This window comes from Sturnus vulgaris, chromosome 5, assembly GCF_052056855.1.
Source record: "Sturnus vulgaris isolate bStuVul1 chromosome 5, bStuVul1.hap1, whole genome shotgun sequence".
NCBI lineage: Eukaryota > Metazoa > Chordata > Aves > Passeriformes > Sturnidae > Sturnus > Sturnus vulgaris.
Genome location: NC_142247.1, coordinates 4,211,971 through 4,230,378, shown reverse-complemented (window position 1 = coordinate 4,230,378; position 18,408 = coordinate 4,211,971). Strand labels below are relative to the sequence as shown.

General features: G+C 38.5%; 1 protein-coding gene across 10 annotated transcripts in view; it reads left to right on the top strand.

Annotated features, from left to right (window-relative positions):
• Window positions 1–18,408, top strand: part of ERC1 (ELKS/RAB6-interacting/CAST family member 1) — a 275,197-nt gene that overhangs the window by 167,243 nt on the left and 89,546 nt on the right. For all 10 annotated transcript variants that reach the window (XM_088164633.1, XM_014869999.2, XM_088164632.1 and 7 more), the window contains one exon: window positions 10,294–10,454. In XM_088164633.1, coding sequence (XP_088020759.1) covers window positions 10,294–10,454 — 161 coding nt within the window. The remainder of the gene's footprint in view (window positions 1–10,293; window positions 10,455–18,408) is intronic.

Sequence of the window (18,408 nt, the reverse complement as noted above, 5' to 3'; positions counted from 1 at the left end):
CAAGATATGGTTTGGGAGTGTAGGTGCTGGAGATTTTTTCTAAGATTTTTCTAGGAAGTTTACATTTCTTTGGCTGAACTTCTCTTGAGTATCTTCTGAAAAGCTCTTTTCTGTAAAAGTCTGCCAAAATAATTTTGGCTTTTGAGTGTGTGTATATATGTACGTGTGCAAAGTAATTTGAATACACAGTTCACACTAAGTAAAATTTTGTGCTAAAAACTTATATTTTAATTTGTTTTACTGATAAAAAATTTTAAGACCTTTTTAAGTCAGTGTCAGCCCAAAGTATAATCTTACCATTGTTTTCCAAGAGATTTACTTTACTCTTTTGTCTGATTGCTCTCCTTTGGTTAGAGAAAACATTTTGGGTAACTGAAGTTCACCGTGCATTGTGTCCCTGCCAGTGATTGTGTTTGCAGTAATTTTTAGGAGCACTGCATCTCCCTAATGTTACTTCTTTTCCCCAGATATTTAAATGGATTACATAACCTTTTCCTTTAAAAATACACAAATTTGTACTGAGTCACACTCCCTGCAAGGGAGAGGTAATTTGGTATGTAATTCCCTCTGCATTCAGTAATGTACCTTTAAAGAGGTGGAAGAGTGGAATTTTCTCAGCTCTGCTGAGCTGGGGGCTGGTTTTTTGGGGTTTTTTTGGAGGGTGTTTTGCCTCCAGATGGGAAGAATGAATAGAAAATCATGCCTAATGACTTTGAGGCAGAAATCTTTTTCTAACATAATAGACAAAAAAACTTCTAAACCTTTTAGAATCATGGAACTGTTTAGGTTGGAAAAGAACTCCAAGATCATAGACTCCAACCTGACACTGCCAAGCCCACCACTAAACCACGTCCCTGAGCACCACATCTACCTGTCTTTTAAATTCCTCCAGAGATTATGATTTTGTTTTTATTTAATTTGTTGCTCTTGTTTAAGATTGCAAAGTAGTCAAAATTTGATTACTTTCAGGAGAATTGGGGACACTGAAAGCCTCTGTGCAAAATATACATTGAGCATTTCTCCATATAATTCACCTTTTCATTTAATGAAATGAGAAATACTGATGGAAACTGTTCTGTATAAATTTGGTGCAAGTGCTGATTTTAAGATCATTTTGTCTGTATTTTTATCCCTTTTTATTGTTTAATAGAGAAATACTGATTTCACATTATGCCTTTCACTAAGGTATTCCAGACCAAGCTCTATCTTGGCATCTCTCTGCCTGTTATATTATTTTCTTAAGCACCTAATTCTAGACAGCATTTTATTTGTTGTGGCTCAAGAGAAAATCAAATTCTTGCAGACTTGGTTACATTATTGCTTGCTTGGAATTGTGAGGACCCATGCAAACACTTGTGTTAATATTTGTTTAAGCTAGTCCTGTGCTTTTTTAATTTTAAATTTCTTTTCCAGTTGCATTCTCTGTGAACTTAAATGTGTGATACAATAATATGTAGATTAAAGCATTAGAAAAGCTCTTTAGACTTCAACATTAGATTCATGTTCTTTTTCTGACATAATTGATTTTCCCCCCCCAGTCTATGACGTGCAAGAAAAGCCATTGTTTTGCTTTCTATAGCATTCTCCTATATAGAAAAACTCAGAAGAGTGACAAGCTTGAGGCTCATTAAATTGAAGATGCCCCTTCATTGGAAATGTTTCCTACTCACACAAAAGCTCCCAGACTTTCCTGTACTGCTGTTTACCATGGATTTCTTCAAACCCTTCACTGAATTTCAGCCTGAATTCAGTTGGCTCCAGATATTAGAAGTTCATTTTATTTATTGTAGTTAGGTTCAGCTATTTGCTCTCTACTAACTAAAATGCTAAAGATCTGCTTCCACAAGTTTGTGGAGGTGGGAACTTTGCTGAGTTTGCCAGTGAAACTGTGCTTCTTCAGTTTGCCACATGTTCAACCTTCACATGGCAGTGCGTGTGCTTTCATTTATTTATGTTCATGATCCTTAATGTCTTTTGGGAAAAGAGTGTTAAAGTTGTGTATGGAATCAGCATAACGTTTTTCACTGCTTGTAGTGAGTTGATACATCATCCCAGAATTTTTCTCTTTGGAAAATCAATCTGTGCTCTATAAATTGACAGTCTTTGCTGTGCTGTGTAGTACAGCATTAAATATTTACTTTGAATATTATTCAGTTAGGTCTAAACTGTCTGCTGTAGTGACATACCCTAGTTAACCTGAAACTGTCTAAAATGCAGCAAAATTGAAATCAGCGTGGTCTGCAGAAAGCTGTTAAAAAACTGCTGGAATCCTTGGGCAATTAGTCTCACTTCTACCTGAGGAGCAGTAGATGGAACCCAAGAAAGGGCAATTTATTTTGAAGATGGCCATGTTTAGAGTTGTGGCTGGAGTATCATGAATTAACCATAGATCTAGAGAACTTTGGATGTGATAAATTGTGCCAAATAAGTTTGTGCAGCACTGCACGGGATGTGCTTCATGTGCTGCATTCTAGTGTCTCTCCCTCTGTAGAGATTCTTAAAAGGTGATCAAAATCCAGGTTTTTTTCAAGGTGGATTGTTATTCCTAGGATTGCTGCTGTATTCCCAAGGGTTGGGAATTGCTAGCCATGGAAGATAAACACAGGACAGTTTCCTTAGAGTATAGATCCATGTAAAGTTAAACAGGACAGCTTCCTTTGGTGTGATGATGCAGATTAAAAAACATAATGAGAATCTTTCACTGGATAATGGTTTCACTTGAGGAAAATGTGGAAATAGAATTGTAACTTGTTACAGTCTTAAGATATCAATGACTAAAACAGATTTCTTTTTTTCTTTTCCTCAGTAGAAATCAGAATTCAGTTTTCTTTTTTTTTTTTTTACTTTTTTCAAGGCCTGACTCAAATATTTTGTTTGTGTTAAGCACAGGCAATTATTGTTTCCTTCTCAAGAGCTGTTGTCCCAGCAGTAGGCTGTTACTCATTTATGTAGGTTATAGCCCACTTCTAGGAGATATAACTGTCAAAGCTACCTCCAGATATCCTTACAGGACACAGCTGTGGCTTACAGAGTCCTGAAGGCTCAGGAATTTTCTCTTTTCCAAGCATCTGTGAATCCGGATTCCTCTTTCTTTGTACAAAAACTCAGTGCTCTCAGAGTATGAGCAAAAAGCACTTGATGAATACTCAAGTAAGAAACCCCTTGACAGAGCCTTCCTTGTTGATATTTGTGTGGCTTCTGCAGGAGGAACATGGTAATGTTAGATGTCTGGTCAGTCTCATTACTGCTCTTCCTTGCCTAGAGCCATCAGTGGAGACAGCAAGGAGCAATACAGAGCATTAACTCCTTTTTATTATCAGATGCTCTTGTTATAATGAAGTTTTTGTTGGGAGACCAGCCCATGGAAATAAGAGACATCAGCAGTCTAAATATCTCAGTTTCACAGTGATAAGAAAAATTGCATTCGTCTGCAGTATCCTGTAGGTTTTCAGACCACAGGCTTTTGTTCTCTTTATCTTGCTCATCTCCTTTTTCCCATTTAATAAGGTAAGAACAGAATGGTGGCACCAGTTCTGTTAAGACACCAAGACACTCTATTTTATCAGGGATGCTGAATGTACAAAATCCAAACAACCTAAAAAACAAAGGCACAAAGCCTTAAGAAAGCCAGACAGCAATGTAAAGAAAGACAGAGTTCATCCCTAAAATTACTGCTGTATATTACAGATGCTCAAAGGATCCTCCCTTTTCTCTGGAGAACTGGTAATCCACCAGCCATTTTCACAGCTTCAACACTGACTCCCCTCTTTACTGCAAACAGAGCTCCTTCTCCATGTGCAGTGTGCCACAGTCCTCTAATGCTCTACACGGCTGACTTTGGCAAAAGGCTGCAAGTCTGGCATCCCCTTTGAGATGCAGGTAGAAGTGAGGTATAGAAACATCTTAATTACTGTTTCCCCTGCACTGGTGCTGAGTAAGAGGGGCTTGAAGTGAAGCCAGAGCTCCAGCCTGTGTGGTGGGACAGAGCCATCCTGCTTTACACCCCTCTGCTGTCAGTGGGGAAGAGCTTTCAGCTCTTCTGTGGTTGAGGGCTGTCCTTACCTTACAAATCAGACATTACAGTATAATTTTACTGAGGAACAGAAGGATTTTTCTTGTTATTGTTTACTGATTTCTCTCCTTTTTCCTCTGATATTTTCAGCTTTAAAAAAGCTGTGCTTAACAGTTTTCCCAGTATCTATAGGAATTTAAAGTTTGTTCCCTTAATTCAGAATAGCCAAGAATTTAGTTAAGTGTCTTGGATGTAGTCTTTAAGAGTACCTTAAAGCCACCCTATGGCTTTAACAAAAATGGGGCTATGATGAAACCATAATTCATTTCCCTCTTATTTTGTGTAAAGGTTTATTAGCTTGTGATTTAAGCAAACCATCTGGTCCTGCTGGCAATCCAAGTTATGTCAGACTCTGTGCTTTCTCCCTGTAATATGTTACTGGAGGCAGTTAAATTACATGCCTAAGTCCCAAGTCTGGCCTGTGCTTTTTTCCATGTCTTAACATCTGTTCTAGGAAATTTTTCTGGGATCCAAATAAGTTTACACGGAGCCAGATCTCTTGTCTTTGCCTTTCTTTCTTTTCATGTCTATTTCTTTTCCTTCTCTGCAGTCTAATCAGTTCAACTGAGTAAAAGATAATGCAGAAATTTGAAGTCTCTTTATCATTTCAGCAATGTACATACTGAGATAAAAAATACTTTAAAACTCAAGAGCTGTAGATAAATGGGAGACTGTCATCTGAGAGTGACACTTTGAGAAATGTTAATTATTTTTTCAGCCCTTCTGATATTCCTTCTCCTGGCTTTTAAATGCAAGATGTTTCGCTTGCCTAATTAATTTTGTGCAAAAGTACAGATTCTTATTACATTTTGTCTTGCAGTGTTAATTTCTTGTTTATACAAAACAGGTCTATGTTTAGAAAATAATTTTAAATATACTTGTTGGCCTGCTGAGGTGGTTTTGAAAAGATCTCTAATGATTGATTTATACACAGATTATGTAAAATTACTTGTTTGGTTGGTACCTGTGTCCTCTGAAAGTCCAGCATTTTGTATTCTGCCTGGAACTTTTGAGACACAATAATGAATATAAACAGCTATCCCATAGCCTGCTGTATCTGTATGTATATTGAAAGAACTTGAATTTCTTTCCTTCAATCAGAAGCATAAAAACAACTCTGATTCCAGGTATGTAATTAAACATTAAACTGTGTTTCCTACGTTTGACCTAAAATACTGTGTCTCCAGCTTTGGAGTAGAGATCTTGGTGTAACAGTCAGGTCCCTTTGTCATGCCCTTTGAGACTTTTAATTGCAGTCTGGCAGGGTTGAGGGAGGAGATTCTGCCCCTCTTTAGCTCTGGAGAGACCTCACCTGGAGCATCCAGCCCTGGAAGGACATGGACCTGCTGGGGCAGATCCAGAGGGGGCCAAGATGATCAGAGGGCTGGAGCACCTCTCCTGTGAGGAAACCCAGGGAACTTGAATTGTTCAGTCTGGAGAAGGCTCTGGAGAGGCTTCATTGCACCCTTGAAGTATAAAAAGGGGACTTGAAAGTGAGTGAGGCTCTTCCCCAGGGTCTCCAGTTAAAGGACAAGGGCCAGTTGTTTTAAACTGGAAGATAATTTTGGACTGGACATAGGGAAGTAGTTCTTTATGAAGACACTGCAACACAGTGCCCTGAGAAGTGGATGTCCCATCACTGGAAGTGTTCAGGGCTGGCTTGGACAGGGCTTTGAGGGGCCTAATCCAGTGAAGGGCATGGCAGGAGGATTGGCCTATGTGGTGCTTAAAGGTTCCTTCCAACCCAAACCATTCTATGAAAAGATGAAAAACAAAAAAACTGTAAAAACTGATAATCTGCAGGTGAGAAAAAGCCTAAAATAAAGTATTTTTTATATAGTGTACCAGTGATTTGCAATCTTTAATGCCAGTCCTGTACATGTGAATTTAGATGCATTCATATCCTATCACTTGAGACTAGAACATTCTCCTTTGTGGTGTCTGTGCAGGCCATTCTTTAGCCTTTTCCTCATTTTTGGTATGCACATAGCCTATAAACATGGATTGTGTGGATCACCATTTCAGAGTAGAGCCTCTGCCCCTGTAAGTGTTTTTTCAAGTGTCCAGCTTTGTGCTCTTTTTCCCCTCATACTGATGGCTCTGTCGTTGCTGCTTTAGAGTTGCACAGTCCCACTGTAGTGAATTACATAGTGTTTCCAGCATTCATGATGCATTTGTGGCTTGGATCATGACCCAGAATTGCTCTGCTTCTTTGAAAAGGTGGAAGCAGAAAATTAAGCTCTTGAACTATCTTCCTGAGAGGGCTGGAGAAGCCTTTTCCAATTTTCTGTGCAGTAGAAAAGTTATCTTCAGGTGATGCTTTATCACTCAGGAGAGCTCACAATGGGAAGAAAAAAGGTAGCTGCCACTACATTGTAATGTAAACAACCTGAAGTGTTTGGGGATGCTGAGGTTCCATTAGTGACCAGTCTGTCTCTTGGAGTCTTTGTGCTCTGATTTTTAACAGGCAAATAATTACAATCATGTCAGTTGCTATAAGCATTCTTCCTGGCCTAAAATATCAGTTGTGTCTCAGGAATTCTTAGCAGTGCATTAGTTCTCATGTTACAGGTGAGGAAACTGGAGCTTTCCTGTCCTGATCACCAGAAATCATTCCAAGAGCTGGTAGGCTGGTAGGATTTCCAGCCTCAGTAATACTTTCTATTTACAGTCCCTTTCTCAGTTTTGCTCTTTTTACTGCCTTTTGGGGAACTTGACCAAGCTCTTTGCCAAGTTCCTGGCTTCACATTACTCAGTGGCCAGAAAGGCTTACTGGAACCACTACGTATTTGGAGATAATGTGGTATCTCCATGTGCAAAAATTTGGGTTTTGATTTGCAGTTGCAGGAGCCTGAAATTATAGTCTGTAGGAGCAGGGAGGTTAAAATGGCAGATAGAAAAGGGCTTCAAGTCTTTTTTGTTATTAAATCATTTCTTTGCAGGCTGTCATTGATATGATAAATAAACTTCACCTATTGCACTGCCATTTCTCTCCACCTTGGTTTCATGTTTCCTAAGGAAGGAGATGTAATACTATGCAAAGTATTTGTCCTATCTGGACATTTACCTTTGCTGCTGCTGTGAATCCCATCCTGATCTAATTGACATTCTTTGCCTTCTTTCACATAGTTTGTTCAGTCTCTCAGGAAATCTCTCCTCTAATGGAAACTTATTTCAGCTTGATGTTCTTCCTTAAAGATAAGCTGTCATCTGGTCAGGTCACTTAAGGCATAAAAATGACGAACAAATAAATCTCCATTTAAGTTCTCTGCTCAGAATACATGAAGACCTTTCTGGCCTGTCTGCAGAGAACTGAATCATGGCTAAGTCCTAGACAGTCAAAGATACACCTTGCTTTATGTATTGTCATTTTAGCAAAGAGAAAAGAGTAGCAAGAGTTCACTCTTTGCATCTTCTGAAATGGGTGGAGACTTTCTAGCTACAACTGACAGGGCACAAGGTTACCCACAGCTAAATTGAAAATGTCAACAGCATGTCTCTGAAAATGTCTCGGCGTTGCCAAGAGCTCTGGTTTTGGCAAATATTTTTTCTCTATTATATAATTAGCTGCTCTCAGGGGACACAATTCAAGGGTAGATGTGAAGTTTTTTATTTAGGTTGTATTAGATGTGCATTGCAAGTAGTTTGCTTCCAGTGAATCTTCCTCAATCATTTCTCACAGGACTGCTTAGTGGGACAGGTCTGCACTAAGATTCAGAAGCTGCCAAAAAAAAGTTTTATTTTGTAGAAATTTTATTGGAATAGGCCCACCGACTATCTACAGCCTGATAAATCTGAACAATGAAGTCTTTACTCTGAATACAATCATCACTATTTTGGTGAACTTTGTCTTTAGCTAATTGCGTGACAAATGGTCCTTGCTGGAGAGCTTGGAAGGTAATGACAGTTCTGTAAACCAAGTTGTTGGCACAATTTAAAAGCAACTCACATTCCAGCCATTCCTAATACATGATTAGATCAATTTTCTGTTGGCCTGCAAAAATACAAACTATGACCTAAGAATTAAAAGAGTTATGAAACAGAGCAATGAGAAAAAGATAAAATACCTGCAGTAAGCACTGCTAGGAGATACTTTTCAGAGTTAGGATTTGTCACCTCTCCCTAGGAGCCTTGTCCCAGATGCCAGGCTCCAGTCTCTTCATGTCTTCCAAACAGCTCAGAGTTGTCACACTACAGATCTACATCAGGCAAACCAGTCCTTCAGTGTTAGCATCACAGACCTTGATGGCTGGCAGTGGGAGGAAGGATGTCAGAAATATTTCCAACCTGATTGTGGAGAAGATGTTGCTTCAGAGATTGTTTTATCTTGGCAGCTGACAGATTGACACAGGCCCTTTTGACTGTTGCAGTTGGCTGGGGGCTTGTTGATTTGAGGTGGTTTTCTGTTCAAGCCCAGGGGTTTATAGTTGGCATGCCTCTTTTCAGCTTAAAGGAAAATGTATGTGTAGGTATTTCTGATCCACACATAGGAAGCAGAAACTGATATCCTGGCAGCTGATGCACCTTCTTTACCTCCCCATTTTTCTAAGCATCAGTAGTATTTTTGCTGTTCGTAATTTCTGCAGTTCTTCTTTGCATTCTTTGCTGATATATTTTTCTCTATTTCATTTTATGGAGTTTTCTCTTAGTTTTAAAAATTGGCAGATTTTCTGATCTTGTTTTATATACTGAACACTAATAAAACAGGGAAAGTTTGATTATTATTATCCATGCTTGCCAGGTTGGACTGCTTGTCACTGAGGTTCTCCTTTGGTCTGTTGATTACTAGATTAATTCTTGGCTGTACATTTGAATAGTTTATGATAATTGCTTTTTTTTTTTAATTTAGTTTGTGAAGCATAAGAATACTACCTTTTGGCAGCTGCATTTGGAGGGAAGTAGAAAGGCTTTCTGCACCACGTCTATGCTAGATTTTTATAAATCTCCTAATTCTCAATTGCAATGTTTCTTGCTCTGTCACCGATTGAGGATGAAAACCAGTCTTATTATCCACGTTTGTCCTGAGTCATTAGCTCTGCCTTTAGGAGTACAGGATTTATTAAAGCATGTTACATACTTCCCTCCTACAGCACCTATATAGCAAATGACATACTCAGCTCTCTTTGTAAATACATATAAGTAGAAATTGAGCTTGCTGTAAATTCAATAATTCACTTCCAGGATGGATCAAAAGTTGACTGCTATGGAGGGATATAAAGGCAATGTAGTGCTGTGTTTGCATACTAAATTTATACAAATACTTGGTTTTGTGCAGCAGCAGCATCTTAAGTTTCTCCTATTGAAAGCACATTATGAAATTGTTTATCAACACTTGATTGTGATGGAAAGAGAAAACGTACATGGTTTTGTCATGTCAGTAGTCAGTGAAAATAATGTGGGCCATTGAGCTATGTTGTAAAATTATTAAAGCACATCCAAAGGTTTTTGAATGCTATATGTAGCTAGATTTAGGCATGTATTGTAAATTTGCATGTTAATTAGTGATAAATTTTACCTGAGACAGAACCTGTTCCACATGCAAAATAAAATTACTCTTCATTTGTGTAAAATATTTGGCAGAATTTATCATGTTGATTCTGAATCTTTCCAGTTTGCTGAAGATAAGAACATTGTTCTGCTGTACTTGTCTGCCATCAGCCACTCTTTGAATGTCTTACGTTGCTAAATCCCAACACAAGCCTGAAAGCATTGTTCAAATGGTATTTTCAGGGAAGTAGCCTCACGTCTTCATGGGAACACATTCCTCTCCCTCCTTTAGAAGTGTTACCTTTGTTCTTAAAGTGCACATGTAGTTTCTCTTTAGGCATCATTTACAGTGAACATTTTTTATCCTTTTGGTATATTATCAGTGTGTTTCATTTAATACCTTGCATTTCTGTGGGCAGCTGTTAACATATTCAGGCCATCTTCTTATCCTTGTGGTACATTCTCTAAAACAGAAATACAGAAGAGTTGAAGGTTTGTATTGTAATGGTTATGTTGCAGTGACCTGAGTTAATTCCCAAGGTGTAATGCTGCTTTGGTCAAGGGTAAACCTCCTGTCCACAGCACTGGATGGTGCCTCCAGCCTGCAGAATTGCTGAGTAGCATCCATGCCCTGCTAACCTTTGTGTACCAATTTAGTGGTGACATTTGGTAAGTTCCAGCTGGTCACACTGCATAATTTTTCTCTCCTCCTGTCTTCTCCAAAAATGTTTTAGGTAGAAGAGCTGATGATGGCTATGGAGAAGGTCAAACAGGAGCTGGAGTCAATGAAAGCAAAGTTGTCCTCAACACAGCAGTCTTTGGCTGAGAAGGAAACCCATTTGACCAACCTACGAGCTGAAAGAAGGAAACACTTGGAGGAGGTCCTGGAAATGAAGTTAGTGTTTTCTTTTATTATTTGTAGGTGTGTTTTATTAATGTCACTGCATTCCTTTCTGATCCTCATTGTTCTAAAGACAGCCCCTGCATGGATATGTCTGTGCAGATAGCAGCTATCTGTAATCAGTGGAGCCTTCAGAGGTGACTTCTGGCCAGGGATTACTGACATCACTTTCACACTTCCTCTAGAGCTGAAAAACATTTCTTCCTTTTGGTTATTTACAGTAGACTTCTATTATTTGCACAATAGCATCTTCAAAGATCCTAAGCAGCTATTGGGACTCAGTTGTTCTATGTTTAATGAATGTGTCATCTTGCTTTGAGCAGCCTGTAACTACTTCAAGGTAAGGTGCAAGGCAGTGTAGCAAATGACAAGAAAAAGAGGGAGAAGATAAACATAATGTCGGGTGTTTGTGATGTTAAAATCAGACTGCAGATGTCTGGTCTGCTCAACTGTTTTTCAAACTCATGCTGATGATTCATTAGCACTGGAGCAGTTTGAAGTTCTCTATCAGTCAAACTTTTCTAATCATCCTTACACAAGGAAGCCTGGATAAAACCAGGCTTTGAGGAGGTAGGGAGAAGAGAGGGATTAGACTTCTCAGGCTTAAATACTTCCTAATTTCTGACTGTGCATTACAGATAAATAGTTATCCTTAGTTTAGGGAGACATGAATCCATTTACTGCAATGATGGATAGTGCTGCCAGCAGTTCATTAGAAACACTTTCAGTTGTTTAGCCAGCCCTGAAGAGAAGGAACATTTTTATTGGCAGGACTAGCAGTGGTTCCTCCACTGTGGTTTTGTGAGCCATTATTTATTTATTTAACTATTCTACACTGGTCTCTTTCCTTTTTTTTTTTTTAATGAAAGGATAGAAAAACAGCTGTTACAAAATGGAAAGAGGTGGCTTAGATCTTGAAACTTTAACTTAGATGTGCTGTGTAAAGTGGGCCAAGCCTCCCCAGCTTCATATTCAGCTACAACAGTTTGAGCTAGACCTGGCATAGGGATGTTGGAGGACTGCAGTACTTAAAAGCCACACTTTTTATTTTTAATAAAAAAATTTATTGAGCTATAAATTTGACTGCCTTGAGAGTTGCTGTATGGGGGGATGGGAAGAATAGCTCTTTAGGTGATGTGGGAATCCAAAGCAACTGGAGATGTATCCCATATCCAATCACTTGACAGTTCTTTCTTCTGCCAAACTGCTCTGCCAAACCTTCTCATTAAAATCTACATGCAGTGTACTGTATATCTTGAAATGTATTTGGAATTGTGTAGATCCTTTAATATAACTACTCAGTTCTTAAATGATGACCTCTCTTAGCTGTGTAAGTTATTGTTGGAAAGTTTTTGTACTGAAATGTGGTATCAGGGACTGCATGAACTGGTAGATCCATTGTAGCTCAGAAGGAAGAAGAACACTGGAGAGAATGGTAATGCTGTCAGCACATGGAGAGAAAGATGGAAAAAGCATTACGTTTGTATAGTTAACTAGCTGAGTGTGTTTTAGTCATAGCTGGTCTCTCTTAAAGTTCTATAAAGCTGCCAAAGGCATCCAAACTTCAGAAACTCGCCCTCACCATGAGGCTCTGTTGCAAACAATTCTCTACTGAGGATTCCCAGTCAATTAAATATCCTATTTTATATACAGAAACTCCAGTATATTCTTTGTTGCCCTGCTTTCCCAGCCTATGTCTTTTATGAAAAGCACTCGTTTTCTAGTTTTGCAAAAATTTTCTCATGTTGTTAAAGTATTAACTGCATTTTCAACTGAAAAATAATGGTAGTTGAATAAGTGGTCAGTTTTGTGAAGCAATTAGCTGCTTTTGGAGTTCTTATGGAAAAGACTAGCTGTTGTACAGATGGTGTTCAAAGGGATGGTGAAGCAATATTGTTCCCTAAGTTTTAGGGCATTCTTCAGTGGGAAAATGTGAGGTGCTCAAAACCAGCACTGATTAACTTTGAGATTTGATAGAGGTGTGGATTTAACAACCTAGGCCCTGCAGTCAGCCAATGGGGCTGAGGAGCAGACAAGAAAAATAGCTTAGGAAATGCTGCTTTAGGAGATTCTAGATATGGAGTGAAAGAAAGTGTTAAGGCAACAAGGGGACTCCAGAAAGTTACCTCTGGATTTTAATAGGAAGTTGTTAGATATAATGCTAGTGAAAATACATGTTTAAAATACTGTTTCTTAGAGTAGAACTTGTGTTTATTACTAACTCTGTAACCCTGAGAAGATCATTTCACACTCCTTAGGGAATAGTGTGGCACTAGCATAGCTTAAGTGTCAATTATTCCAAGCAAGAAATTTCACTCCTTAAAGAAATACTATGTATTTTGAAGCCCTCTTCCTTTAAGTCTAATATTTTCATTTTCTTTAAAAAAACTTTATTGCGAATAATTATGAGACAGGCAGATAATGGTCTCTATTTATAGCACCAAACCTGATCTACTGTAGAGAAATACTAGTGAACTGCTAGGATTTTTGTTTTGTTATGTTTTCTTTAAGAAGTTCTAGTGTTTCCATCATTCACAGCAAATCTTTTAAATTAGGCAGGAATAAAGTGCTGTCTACAGAGAAATCTCTGTTCTTTGTCCCATAAAAACCTGCTTAGGCTGAGCTGAGTTATAAACTGTTGAAAATCACCAGTTTTACTTTCCTTTTTTTTTTTCCTGGTGTTGTCAGCAAATTTTGGCAGTGTGTGAAAATAACCAAGCACAAACAGTCTAATCTGAGGCCGGGCTCATGCAATTGCCAAATCTGTAGCAGTGGACACTGCACTTAGAGGGAATGGGAACAGACACTGTGTCTGCATGGGTTTTTTATAGACAGGCCTTTTGTTATGGTCAGAAGGGTCTTCCTAGTCATGTGCTTCAGGATTGAAAAGTCCCAGTTGGGGCATTTCTCAAGCTGTTCTTTCAGACCTGGAAAAATATCCAATAGCCCTTTCCTGAATTATGCCTTCTCCTGCTAATTGCAATTGCTGCTAGCTCTATAATTCAAGGTATGCAGACTTACATAATGGACTTGGCACTTCAGAGTTGAATCTTTCATCCTGCTGGCTCACAACAGAAGGATTATTAGTTGTCTGAGAATAATTTACTATCCTCTTATTTCTTGAAAAATAATCAAGGATATTGCAGATGAATTTATAGTCATCACAGAAAATAATTTGCGTTTCAAAATCAAGCTGTCAGAAAACATCTTTTGATTTCTTGTCTGACTGTACATGAGTAGCCTTTTGAGTATTTATTACAGTAGTTTCTAATGACATGAATGTATCCCACAGCCAGTGTTTCTTTGATACAGAGTGGAGGCAGTGATCAGAAATGAACCAGGCCTGTAGTTTAATGAGGCTGTTTACTGTCTGCCTTCCTTTCTTCATCTCCGAGCTGGAAGGCCTGCTGAGAGCTACAGGAGGGATACTCATAAAAACGAGATGCCAGCCTAGGCAGGGCTCTGCAGGAAGACTGTTCACCCACATCTCTGCTACAGTTTTCCTGCATGGTATGACTTAAAAATATTTGATAGATGGAGGAGTCCACATCTTCATTTTCTGGCTCTCAGATAAGAAAAATACTAAGGCATGCACATGAACACTCACAACTGAAAATTAAGTCAGTGGAAGCTGAGGTTTTTTTATCTTCTGAGAAGATCATCTTCCCAGCAATAAAGCAGCATTGTTTGGAAGTATGAGTATGAAGCTGAAGTTGAAAGTAATCCAAAAGAAACTGATTAATTGACACAGTTTATTTGCCAGAAAAGTAAAATCAGTTGATCCAAAATGAGGTGTGAAGTAATTTCAAGCCCTGCAAACAGTTTAACCAAACAAAAATGCTTCAGGTTGTGTGCACCCATGGTGAACAGAACTAAAAAGGAAGAAAGTATCAATGTCCATCCAACAATAACTTGTCAGCTCATCCACGCGTCTTCTTGGAATCTAAGGAATTTCCTGGTCTTTAAAGAAGTTATGGTTTATGCATATGTGTTAACAACAGTCCTACAGAGCAGATGAACAGCTGTGTCCGTGGTTGGAAATCCCTTTGTGTTTGTTGTCAGTGCCACAAAGCAGCAGCACATGACCATCCCATCAGCAAGGTGTGGCTTTCCAGCCCAACACGGGCTCTTGGTCACAGTGAACTGGGCTTGCAGGGTGTGTCAGAATATCTCGTGATGGCAGCAGGGATACCTAAACTTCCCCTGGGATTACTTCACTGCACTTAAATAAGCAGAAGTCCCACAGGGGGCACTCTGTGTCTGTAGCATTCACTGTCTGGGGCAAAGCTGAACAAGTGCATCCATGTCAGTCCATTTTCCTTTCTATTAGCTTTGGAATTTTCTTTTTAAAATGTCTTTTTCTGGGCACACAGTGAAAATTAACATGCTAGTGTCCTGTTACCATTGTTTTGTCCATTTCAATTCTGTTTCGTCCTTTTTAAGCATAAAATATTTAATCATATATGTTTATTTTCATTCTGTATTGTCACCCCACTAAATTGTAGCTACTCAGTTGAAGTAGTCTGAAATATGAAAAATAATCCATCTCTTAATTACTAAACAATAGAGACCTCATGTTTAAATAATTTGACATGACTAACCTTGGAACTGCTGTTAATCTCCAAGTGAGTGGTACAGAATCCAGTAGGAAAGCATGAAATACAGCATGCAGATATACTGAGTGTCTTTTGAGGCTCAAGATTATTGAAAGATCTTGGTTACCTGTAAATTTGGTGTCTTTTGCTACTATTTTTTTAAATTCAAGTGAAAACTCGAGAGAAAACATAATCTCCTTTGCACTTTTTTTTTCTCTTGGCAATTAAGGAACGAGTCCTGTTATCCTTGCTGTCCCCCTGTGTTGTCCACAAGCCTTCTGAGCACTCTGAGGCTCGAGTGTTCTGGCAGCACTAGAGGCAGCCTGCCACGCTGTTTCCATGCAACTCACACTAGCTGCCCTGAATCATGGAAGCAAGCAGAAGAGTTTAACCCACTTTTGGGCAGCAGCACTAAACTGATCGATCAGATGTTTCATAGAAGTGAAACTTGAATCTCAGAGTGTCACAGATAAAACTGCAAAGCAATGACATGAACCTTTGGCAAAGCCTGTATAGACAAAATGCTCCATATGAGTACATACAGAATTAGATTGTTGTGGTCTACTCTGTTTCTTTAAGTATTTGGAAGTTATATTTACCTTTTCTAACTGGTTTGTTGTTACTCTTCACCCACCTTGAAAATCTTTTCCTTCTGTAACTTTTCAGATATTAAAACCTTGGCGTCCTGTTCTGTCTTGTGATAAAACCCCTGTATCTCATTTTATCTTGAATTCTATGGTCCCCGAGAACAATCTTGCAGACAGAAAGTACTGTACTATCTTAATGAGCCATGACAGGCCTGGAAGCAAAGCCAACTGCTGAAAACTACACCAGGTGGTGTTAAAGCATTTTGCTCCACTCAGTAATTTCTAAGACTATTGATGTTATAGGGAGGGGTTGAGGGAAAGAGATCCAGTTAACTTCTGGAGAATTTAGCTGCACTATGCTTTTGTTCCCTTGCCTTTCCGTGGGAGATTATTTTTCTGGATATATTTTTCCAGGGACTGGGTTTAGTGTAAGGGATCCCTTCAGTGGCATAGTTTTCTAGATGGTGAAAGAAGATTAAACCTTTTTCAAGTGAGAATGAAATGTAGAGGTTTTGTCATGCTTTCACATTCTATTAAGAAATTGCAACATTCTTACAGAAATTGCTCTGAAAGATCTCATCAATAGAGATCTTGGCATATATATACACAGAGTATATATAAATCATAAAATACATGATTTTTTTTAGGCTTACATAATCCTGGCTCTAGAGGATGAATACCCTTCTTGTTTTCTCTGTTTTGCTAGTCATGATAGCAGACTGTCTTAGGGAGCAGGTGCAGCACAAGAAAATTTCATGTTCTTTACTGCCCAGAGGGCATTGTTTTGGTGAAAGTTTGGTTTTAGCATAACGTGTATGCAGATCATGTTCTCTAAGAGAAAAGAATTATGTTGTTTTTTTCTAGATAACCAAGTGTTAAATTGGTAGAGGAATAGGGAGAGTGTTGGTTATATGTTGCCTAATATAGAGAATAGATTTCTCTAACGACACCAATATACTGCTTTCTGCTAATAATTCTGTATGCTTTTATTTTGTATAATTAAACACACTTAGAAGTTCTGTCAGAAGAAAAAGTTTATCTGTTCAAGGGAATCTCTGGAATTTTCCCTTGGAAGTATGAATTCTTCACATCACTTAGAACAACACTTGACAAACGTACATTTCCAATTTTTCTGTGTGCAAAGACATTGCTTGTGTACAATTCTATACACAAGAAACATAAATGTGACTGTGATTTTTGTTCTAGAATGTGCAGGAGTGTTTTGGCTCAGGGTTGATAGCAAAAGTAGATTTCCTGTGCTGGCTGTTTCAGCTGCATCAGTGATTCCTGTCGCCATCCCTAATCCAGCTATAAGATTCTGGGGCTTCCAGGGGTGTTACTGAGCTAAACCAAATCAGGCACTTTTTACTTTCTGTTAAAGTCAAAAGAACCATGAGTTCCTTAGGGTGCTTTTTCCTCTTTTATAAACATGAACTGTAAATAGTAATGCATATAAATCAACTCTGTGAGCACTACATATTTCATTAAATACAGTCAAGTTGTGGGTTAATAGAAGTTCCAAGTGAAAATATTATGGTATCTCATTGCATATATTGTAGATTTAATGTAGTGTGAACAATAGTAGCTTTGAGCAATTGTAAATCCCATCCGGACATCGTCAACACAGTTCAGAATACAAGGAGGGAACTCGCAAGGGGTGGATGTGCTCACATGGTCACTGTGCAAGTCACTCTTTTATTGGCTTTAAAATAACAGTGGGGCTTTGCAGGGTGTAGGTAAGGCAAAGTCTAACTCCAGTCTGTTTTCTGGAGTGGAACAGAAATTCCTTTTTTTTTTTTTTAAAAAAAAAAAAGTGAGGTCAATTTGCTTTAATTACAGGAATAACCTCTGAAGCAAGTAATTGCTTCCCTGCAAGCCTGGAGGACAACAAGTGGGAATTGAGTAAGAAAAATTGGAGAACCGAGTCAAGTTGTTGGCAGTACATACAGTCTTTGTCTTTGTACTGTATGGGAATATCCATGATGGGTTTTTTTGTTTTCTTCCCTTCCCAAGCAATGCTTTTGATTTCTTTTAGGCAAAATAAGAAGCATCATCTGCAGGTCTGTGGAATTTCTGAGAAAGCTCCGTAGTAATAGGACTCAGGAATTGTTGGTTTGGATTTGTCTGGTGATACTTTGTGTGCAGTGAAAGTGGTTCCATGTAACTGCAATCAAAAACATGGAAGTTGACCAGAACTGTTCATTTAAAAATCCTAAAAGATGATGCTAAGCACTGTGAAAGTGTCTTTCTTTGAGGTATGTCATGATGCTGTCACTGCTATTAAGTCAGTTCTCCCCAGTTCAGTAGTTCTAGAATAGCTTTCTGCAGATTGCAGGATAGGAGCTAGGGCATATAGGAACACAGAGAATTCTGAAAAATGATTTGACACAATGTTATATTTGGTGTTGCCTAAACCCCTTTTCCAGGCCTGCCTCGAGCACTAAATAGATATGGCTGTAGCTTTCTCTAGATCTACAGCTTATCTTCTGGCACTCTACAGCTTTAAAATTCATGTTGAATTGAAAACTACAGGATCACAGTAGTTTATTTCCACTGTGTAATCTGGGAATCAAGCTTTACATATGAGGTTAAACTAAATTATATAGTTTGTATTTGCTATACAATCAACTAGCTAGATCATTTAGTTTAATGTCACAAATAAAAGTTTTAGTCCACTGAGACTGTTGTGAAGAGATGGCAACTGCAAGTTGCTTTGAGCAGTGAGGTATTTCATCAGAAAAGGATTGGAGTAAATGGTCAAGGATA